This window comes from Osmerus mordax, chromosome 5, assembly GCF_038355195.1.
Source record: "Osmerus mordax isolate fOsmMor3 chromosome 5, fOsmMor3.pri, whole genome shotgun sequence".
Taxonomy (NCBI): Eukaryota; Metazoa; Chordata; class Actinopteri; order Osmeriformes; family Osmeridae; genus Osmerus; species Osmerus mordax.
Genome location: NC_090054.1, coordinates 8793131 through 8802417, shown reverse-complemented (window position 1 = coordinate 8802417; position 9287 = coordinate 8793131). Strand labels below are relative to the sequence as shown.

General features: G+C 41.0%; 1 protein-coding gene across 2 annotated transcripts; it reads right to left on the bottom strand.

Moving 5' to 3' along the window:
• Positions 1 to 217: 217 nt before the first annotated feature.
• On the bottom strand, positions 218 to 4628 carry nsmce4a (NSE4 homolog A, SMC5-SMC6 complex component). Of its 2 annotated transcripts, XM_067236572.1 has the most exons (11): positions 4527 to 4628; positions 3919 to 4214; positions 3732 to 3812; positions 3514 to 3644; positions 3068 to 3219; positions 2834 to 2933; positions 2619 to 2709; positions 1493 to 1587; positions 1302 to 1350; positions 1119 to 1204; positions 218 to 413 (listed from the first exon to the last, which is right to left on the bottom strand). In XM_067236572.1, the coding sequence occupies exons 2-11, from the start codon at positions 4121 to 4123 to the stop codon at positions 348 to 350; spliced, it is 1056 nt and encodes a 351-aa protein (XP_067092673.1). In that variant the 5' UTR covers positions 4124 to 4214; positions 4527 to 4628; the 3' UTR covers positions 218 to 347. The 2 variants fall into 2 exon arrangements, with proteins under 2 accessions (XP_067092673.1, XP_067092675.1); XM_067236574.1 differs by lacking the exons at positions 1302 to 1350; positions 1493 to 1587 and having other exon boundaries at positions 224 to 413; positions 3919 to 4628.
• Between the last annotated feature and the right edge of the window lie 4659 nt (positions 4629 to 9287).

Below are 9287 nucleotides of genomic sequence, written 5' to 3'. Positions count from 1 at the left end.
CAATGTTAAAGATCAAGAAGCTACTATTCAACTGTCCTGATCCCTGCTTTTCTGAACTGGGCTATGCTGGGCTTTCCCAGTTCCTGCTTTCGTGGCTGGGCTGGGCAGTTGACTACAGGGACAGCAGAGCTGCAGAATGGCTTCAGAAAGCATCGGAATTGTTGATTCCCACATGCAATTTGGGAGAATGCAATAAAACAAGCACACCATCAGACTTGGGTTTAATTTTTTTTAATTTTTATTAAATCAAAAGCATTTACGAACTGGAAATCTCTAAAACAGTATATTTACATCATCCCTGGAAGTTTATAAAACATGTAATATCTTTAAAAGGACTTAATCCTGCATCACTCCGGTTGTGTGTTTGAGGCTTGGATCAACGGCTCTGTTATGTCGAATGCATCAATGAGCTCCTGATGGAACAACAATCACCGGCAGAAAACATGAGAAAACTACAGAGAGAAGTATTAAAGCATTTATTTTCCACCGTTTCTGAGGATAGACAGTAAGAGGATTAAGTCTGAGGGTGGCGCTACAAAAGGTGATATGAAGGGCAAGAAACGGCTTGAATCCACCGGCAGCACAAGGTATAATTTCCCCTAGAAGCAGATTTCTCTGTGCCGGTCATTAAGTTTCTGCTACTCTGCATTTTTGTCGTAACATTTAAAACTGATCTTTATCATGGTAAAGTAAATAAAATAGCTTCATTGATTTGAAATGTAATGTATTCCTGACAGCTGTATGTCCACCTATTGGGTGGCTATGGTAATGAGATTTTATCAGGGTAATTGCTGAATGGCTACAGTAGCCTATAGACAAAGTATGTGTTACCAGGGTTGTGTAGTTTGGTCTGCAGCTTAAATGATATAACCTCAAATACACATTCTAAATTCTTAACTAGTTCGTTAATCCAAACTTTAAAGAAAATTGTGTTTCATCATCTTGTGGCCGAAATCACCTGCGTAAAAAAAACTATTGCTGCAGTGTGGAGCTTTTAGGCGCTTCACAGCCAGTGGACAAGGTCCATTTTGGTTAACATGGGTGCCAAAAGGTAATGGCTTCTATTGACAGTGCTTCACAGCTGGTGGATTATGGGCGTAAGTGGTAACCTAACATACCTTCCAGCTTTTGGGGCTGATGGAAATGACACACTGCTGACGACTGGACACCCCACCAGCCTCCACCTCTCCTTCCTCCACAGGGGCTGCAAAACAGAGGGGCAAAAATGATAAATCTACCGCAAGAAATGTTTATGTAACAAAAGAACAGTTTGACAATTTGAAAATGTACTTCTTCCTCACCTATACAAGGCAGCTTGTCACTATCCAAATACATCCTGGACAAACCATCCTGTGTAATGCAACATAAACTTAATTACTGCTCATCCTCTCCAGAATAACAGTAAGCTTATGTCGCAGGACTTACTCTATAATGCAAGGTTTGTGATCTGTTTTTTGGTTCCTCTGCTCTGCAGATAATGTACCTAACTCACCCTGATCAGGAATGATGTGTGGAACATGTTCTCCACCGTCCGTGAGAAAGAAGTGGGATCAATCACAAATTCATAATAGGAGATAGGAGATGTGGCTGCAAAAGAGTATTTGAATTCAGGGTTTTTCCTGGGTCAAAATGGGTCTTCGGTGCTCCAAAAAAATTAAATAATATATATATATATATATATATGTATTATTTTTTTCATCTTTTTTCTAATCAATGTATTTATTCCCAAGTGTTTTGCACCCCCCCCCCCTGTAGTAGTCTAATAGCTAATGTAATATTGCACATATTTTCATCCTATTTCCCCTAAAGCAATAAAGTTAGGCTACTTAAAGACACCTTACACTCATAAAGTATGCTCTAAATGGCATAAATGCTGCCAATTAATAATTGACGTAACAACTTATTGTAAATGGTCAGTAGTAGCCTAGCCTATCGATTAAGGTAGGCCACTCTGAAGCATGTACACTGCCTGCTTCATTTGATCTTGATAGGCTAAGCATTCTGTAGCAAATAATAACAATAAACCCACTTTTTATTAATTAAAACTACTTCAGCATGATAATGCACCTAAAATACAAACCCTGAGCAAGGGCAGCAATCGCTATTGAATCAACAGAAAATTTAGCTAGCAGGGGAAGAATACAAACAACGAAAATCACCAGTTAACTTGATTTAAATTTGCAAGAACTATAGACTTATACAATAACAGGCTTAACACGCAATCTCAACTGCGGTGTGAAGCGCGTGTCCGTGCAATTCTCCGACAAGCACTCTAACAATCACTGCTGATAGACTGCCTAAAATGTTGTACAGCCTGATTTCTGATACCGTGGCGGCAGAAATGTAGCCATATAGGAAACACTGCACTATATATTATCATTCCAGGTTAAGAATACCAATGGAGGCTGCGTTGGAAATCGTCAAACTTTTGTCAGCATTTTGAGTGGAAATTTCATTTGCATTTGTACAGGTGTATTCGTGCACGCTCGGGATTTGTCATTGGCGCTCGGGAAAACGGCTTTGGCGCACGCCAAAATTTTCTCTATGCAGGAAAAACCCTGGAATTAGAAACAACACAGTCCTTAAAATCTCAACGCATGAAAACAGCCAATACTTACGGTCATCTGCAAAGTAGCTTCTCAGATAGCTCAGGATCCTCTCTACCTCTTTCTCTGTTGCTTCCTGATGGGATTCCTCCATTTTCTTCAACTGTTAATTAGAATAAAATGAACTTCTGTTAAGAGAACAAACACATTGTCCATCAACTATGGAGTAACCTATGGAGTAACCAGTGACCTGCTCAGGTGTAATGTAATTGGATATGTGCAGGGACCTGAGTGGGCATGATACGCTTGGCCTCCTTTGAGGGCGCCTTCCTCTGGCGCTCAGCGCGCTGCCTTGGAGGTGGGGGAACAGCCAGGAAAGAGCCCATCCTAAATGAGAGCACACAGAGGGGTTGGAGATACAGACACATCACAGACAATGTTAAATCACTAGTTACTTATTGGAATAATCTCTTGATTATTATTAAGAGTATTTGAACCAGGCCCAGAAGTCACTGACTTACATGTAGTGGAATGATGGGGCAGTCCTGAAGCAACACTCCGCTCTCTTGGCCACCCTCTGCCAGGCGTCCGGGGGCAGGTAGCCATTTGTCGTTGCCGATTCTTCTTCCACATTCTCCTCATTTTCCAACCGGTTAAGGCCCATGAAGGACAGCTGAACGACAGAAAAAAATAACAGGGACAAATATTAATATCACAGTATACATTTCAGTACCGGCATAAATTTAATTCGACATTTATCATTTTGAATTTCAAATGTTCTAATCTAATGGTTTGAAATAGAATAACTCTCACTGCTCTCCACTGAAACTATTTCAACAGAGTTCCAAATTCAGTTTTCAATTTCAGTTTCTCAAAATTCTGTTGAACTGAGATGCACTCATCAAGGAACTCTAAACTAGGCAGAATATGCTCCATAAACATCTCCTGTAGATGCTTGCTGATTTACCAGGTGCTCTGCGAAGGCTGATGGGTCAAAGGCTGAGCCCTCTGCATGGAGCTGGCTGGCCTTCTCTTTACCTAGGTCTGTAGCAAGGACCAGGAGTTGGGCATCTAAAGCTGCCTCTCGGGCTTGTCGTACTGTCAGGAACACAAACACAGCATAACTACTTGATTAAACCACCAGTCAACCACTACTGGATTACTTAATTTAACACTGTTGTATACCTTCTGCAAACAGTTTGTTGGCCTCCTCCAAAACGTCTGTGAGTTTATTGTTGGTAGGGCTAAGCATGTCTTCTCTGTTCTCTGAAATTAGAGACAATTGACAACAGCCTCATTATACGGTTTGTTGGAAGGTTTTAGGTGTCATCTTAGCTAACATATCAGACACGTGGACAGCTAATGGACTCACGCTGAACCGAGTTGATGAGATCCCTGTACTTGCTCCGGATCTCCCTTCTCCTAGCTGGGTCGTTGTCCTCATCATCTTGCATGTCAACCGGGCTGCTGCCTGCCTCTTCGTCATCAGCTGCATCCCCCCGCTCGGCTCTGCTTCGCCCAGCTACACCGTTCTGCCGAACAGTGGACTCATCACCTACTCTACTGGATCTTCTCATCTTTTGAGTCACTGCTGCTGAAGCCTTCTCTGAATTCAGAAAAGCCCCCTACTTGGACTTCTGCCTTTTTTCCCCCTGCAGGCTAGTTGTACTGAGAAAATAAATTGGTGTAGGTTTCAGGATAACTCAACACGCTCAAAACAAGTAGCGTTAGCTCTAATTGTTGCGACACGACATAAAATAAATATCTAGCTAGATAGGCTAGCTTTATAGCTATCACCTACTAGCGTAAGTTACTGCACCCCATTACTACAAAAACTCACACCTTACTGCTGTTGTTTGGCTAAACAGTGTTAGTTAACTAACTGGAACGGACTGGATTTAAAAATTACATGAACATGATCCTTTCATAACGATTGCTTTACAACTTCAACGCTTGGACGCCTTTTACGTTTTCACGAACCTTCAAAGAAAACTTCCAAACAATTATTTGATCACTCAGCAGTTGGTTGCCATCATGTTTTGTGCAAACTTCCTTAGCACTGTGGTGGGGTAGTGTTGGCGACAGTACCGTGAAGTGGGCGCCAACTAATCTTTCAAAATAAAGGTCTCACTAAACCGACGTGTAGGCCTATTCTTCTTCGGGTTTTGGTTGGCGGATCGCATCCAACTGTGAGGTGCATACACCGCCATCTATGGCAAGCCGTTTTAACATGCTTAGTTTGACTATCCGGAATAACCTTGACAGATATCAACGTTTTTTGTTGACTACTCCTAATTACAATTAATTAATTAATTAATTGTGGTTAGTCAGATTTTTTATTCAAGATATCTATAACGTCATACTGACTAGCCAAAACTATGGCAAGCCGTTTTAACTAGAGAAGGTACAATTTCTGTGGAAATTGTGAAGCAGGCTCTCAAGTGTCACGCATTGAGCGTGACAGTCACTCATTTCGGTCTTTTGTCATGCTCTCCCGCCACACATCGAATATCTCATGCAGAAAAACTATAATATATTTAGTATGCCGCAGCGCCCAACCCAAATTTCTCTGGCCGCGCTGCTCTCACTTAGCCTGGTCCTAACCAGACTCTCGTACATTTCATTTGTACAGACTCTGGCCTCGCTCCATTGACAAGCGTTGACTTCCTTGTAGGCGGGTACTCTGTTGAAGTTTAAAACTATTAGATCTGCCCAGAGCCACTCTGATCTGCCATAACCAATCGCTAGCGTTCGCCTTAGCCAATTCCTTCACCACTGCTGTAACAGAGCTAGTTCCCGAACCCCGTGGGGAGGAGGGCCACAACATCATGGCAACCAACAAAACTCAGCAAAACTTGTTCTTGCTCCGGCTTTAATTTATAGATATTCGGCAGTGTTGCCACAACGGACCGAATGGCTTAGCTCGCATCTTTCTCCGCCGCCATTACGGAACTACAACACAAACTAGCGCACAGCATCAATGTCATCATTCTCAGCCACTCCCTCTGTTCGCTGATTCGCCGGTAGAAAATCTACCGGAGACTCGTGATGTTACGCTCGATACCTTGCTCACGAAGCGGTATCGACCTTTCGAAACAATTTGTACCAACACAAACGTGTCGAGCGTGGCTTCAAATGGGCAAAAACCACGTGATCACCTATCGAAGTGTCGAAGTGACGTCCGAAGCTTCGGACGTCACACGAGCAGCTGAAACAAACTGCGTTTTATTCAAACGCTTAAAAAGACATCAGAAATCACTAATATTCGTAGGTTATAGAGAGGAGACATTGGCCTATTTACGGACGCAATAGAATACATTAATTGACAGAGCCAGAGATACAGATAGATTGCCAGAGCTAGATAGACAGATAGATGTGAGATGTGAGAGAGTAGGTGTACACAAGCACATACATCTTTCTCTAGTTTTACCTTCAAATGTGGCCTTTCCCAGTATGCTACATGTACTTTTTAAATGACCATAACTTGCTCAATTTTCAACCGATTTTGAAACGGTTTGGTTTGTTATCAACGTCAGAGATGTCGGTGTGCCACTGCATACTTATGAATAATTATGTTATAAAAATAAAAAAAATAGAATAGAAGTATGCAGTGGCACAACGACATCTCTGACGTTGATAACAAACCAAACCGTTTCAAAATCGGTTGAAAATTGAGCAAGTTATGGTCATTTAAAAAGTACATGTAGCATCAACACAATGTTATGGGTGAGCGAGTTGACTGTAGCAAGATGGCCACCATGTGCGGACGTTCTAGACTCCGCCGTAAGACATCTAGTGTTTATATATATCTATGTAAACAACTGCCATTCTCGGGAAACTTCCGGGTTCTAAACTGGTTGCAGTTCCACTGTAGTTCCATATGAGGGCGCTAACGGTCGAGTGCAGAATGAATGGGGGTCTATGAAGCTATACCCCTCAAAATCCACTTTTCTCAGGATATAATTTTTTGTCTAGTAATTTGAATTCTGAATTCGAAAGTGGAGGCCAAAAAAAATACACATCGCTGGGTGATAGATTTTTGTAAAGTCGCCTTTCTGTTCTAAAAAGCCTTTTAAAATGTCATTGACGTCATACACATTGTACGGCCTGAGATACTGCTTGACGGCAAGCTCTGGTTACTTCCACTTTTCTCTCGAGGCATCGACAACACAGCTGACAGGTTAGGCTCTCCCTGTCAATACACATGCTAGAAAGAGTTTTGGTTTGCTAATGTTGTTGCTAATGTTGCTAAAGCTCTGACATTCTGGTTCTGCTTCGGATGCCATCAAGCGGGATCTCTGGTCAGTCCTTCACTAACCAATCAGCATTCGTTAGCAGAATGCTAGCGTGTTATGGGCAACAACGACTTGCCCTGTAAGAAATCGAAAGGACATAAGTACTCGTTCATTCAACTTTCGACCTGTAATCCATGTTGAACATGCAAAAACTACAATCAAATCTGAGATTTCTCAACGACAATCAGGTGAAAGACACAAATTTAGCCGTTTAGCTCCATAGACTCCCATTCATTCTGCACTCGACCGCGATCACTCCCAGGGGAACTCTGGTGGAACTGCAAAAAAATTCGGTACAATGGGGCTTAATAGGGAGTGGCCAGGCTCCCCTTAAACAGGCTCTGGCAAAATCAAAATTGAGCGGAAGTACGTAGGAGGGCAGAGCCAGGCTAGCTCTCATGGAACCGGCCGCGTCTCCCCTGGAGTTCTTTGTTCCTGCCACTTATCAGCCAATCCAAAAAAAGAAAGGGGCTACACAATAGCCAATCATAAAATAGCACTATTGTATCTGGGTAAGATCTAACGCAACAACCAATGGAAAAAAAGAATATCCTGGAATTGTTCACGTGTTTCTGCTACAACATCTTCCGAACGTTTTGTTCACCCACAAAGGAAACCACTGGAGCTCGATCATCAGCACAGAGTTACGGTGCGTTCACACTGCAGCGGGCGGCGCGGGGCGTCGGCATCCAATTCATTTTCAATGAAACCAGGCAATAGGGGTTATGCGGAGCACCCAGCGTTCGAACCGGAAAACAGATGTAATCGTTTCCGCTTCTCACTTCCGTACACATCTGCAGCGCTTGGTGATGCAAAGAACTTATATTGACAGAGAAGTTCAAGAATTTTATAAATTATATTACTCTCTACATTAGGCTAAGTGTGAAAGTGATGAGTTTATATAACGTTATAATAGCCTAACGTTAGACCGTTTCCCAGGAGGTAACGTTAACGCTAGCTCTACAGTACACATTACAACGTTAGCCTACATATACACAAATAAGTTATCAATGAAATATATGAATTCAGCAAATTAATTTAAGAAGCTCATTTTAATTTACTGTCATATCCATATAAATCATTATTCTGGTTTCTATGGCTAGGACCTGCAGTTCCTAGAAGGAATTATTATTAGGAATATTAGTATTTTTGTATAATATTTGTATTTTTGTACAATATTTGTATTTTTGTATTTTTATGGCAACTTATATTTTATGGCAACTTATATTTTATGGCAACTTATATTTTATTTTATTGTATATTTAATTCTATTCTAATCACACTTAGTACTGCTAGTTTATGTACCCTTAGTATAGTTAGTCCACTAATTTAAATTTTAGGTATATGTTTATTGTATGCACCTTCCTGCCAAAGCAAATTCCATGTCTGTGCAAACTTTCATGGCGAATAAATCCCTTTCTGATTCTGATTAAGTTCACTAGCCTACTACTAGACAAAAAAAACGTTAAAGTTAGCAGGTGCATAAGATACGCTACCGACAAAATTTACCTGTCAGGGTCTTTGGGAAAGCGATGAAAGGCATAAATACTGTCACATTGGTAGTTGTTGCAGTTGATTGCCGAACACTGCGTTCTTTGAGTCCACTTGGACTTCGTTGTCATATTGTCTCTTTCTGTGTAACTGTTATAACTAGCTAGTATGTAACTTTGTTACTATTAGTCCAGGCAAAGTAGCGTTTTACAACAGACTAATTGTAAAAAAATTTTTTTTGCAGCTTAGATAATTTCTATGAGGTGTCCAGAACAACATACTAAAAGTCTTAAGAAATCGTAGTTGAGGAAATATGTTAAATTCTCATCAATCCGAGATGTGTGCCAATAAGGCCAGGCAACATTACACCCCAATGGGGCTATTTTTTTCCTTTACTCCTATCAAAATGAAACTTTACACAATGAAACTACCTATGACAAGTACAACATTTTGTATTACAAGTTTCTTAAAAAATGAATGTTAATATGCAAATGAGCTATACACTAATCGAATATGCCCAAAATACACCCAAATAGGCTTAATTTTTTCCTTTACTCCTACCACAATAAAACTTAACATAGTAAAAGTATAAATGAAAAGTAACTTTTTATTACAAGTTTCTTTTGAAAGTAATTTGAATATGCACATTAGCTCCACACTTATTGAATATGCTCTAATTTGAATAGGCAGAAACACCATTCAAATGACAAATACATCGGCCCACTCTTCATCCAATCATCCTTCTGCTAATGACCTGGGGGGTGTTCCATCAACGTCGCTAACGCAAGTCGCGCTAACACGAATAAGTCTCACTTGGGTAAACGTCAACTTAGACTTAAGCCTCAAGCCGTTCCACTAACGTCCCGTTCCACTAACAGGCAACGCTAATTCAAGCTAGACCTCAATAAACTTAGACTGTGCAGCCCAGATCAGGCGATCGTCAAAAAGAGGAGTT

Bases quoted from the DNA above. Each gene is read 5' to 3' on its own strand.
- nsmce4a (XM_067236572.1), bottom strand. From the start codon at position 4,123: ATGAGAAGATCCAGTAGAGTAGGTGATGAGTCCACTGTTCGGCAGAAC. The intron at 3,813-3,918 runs GTGAGTCCATTA...CTCTAATTTCAG, and splicing joins TCTCATCAACTCGGTTCAGC to AGAACAGAGAAGACATGCTT. The intron at 2,710-2,833 runs GTCCCTGCACAT...TCTAATTAACAG, and splicing joins AGCGTATCATGCCCACTCAG to TTGAAGAAAATGGAGGAATC.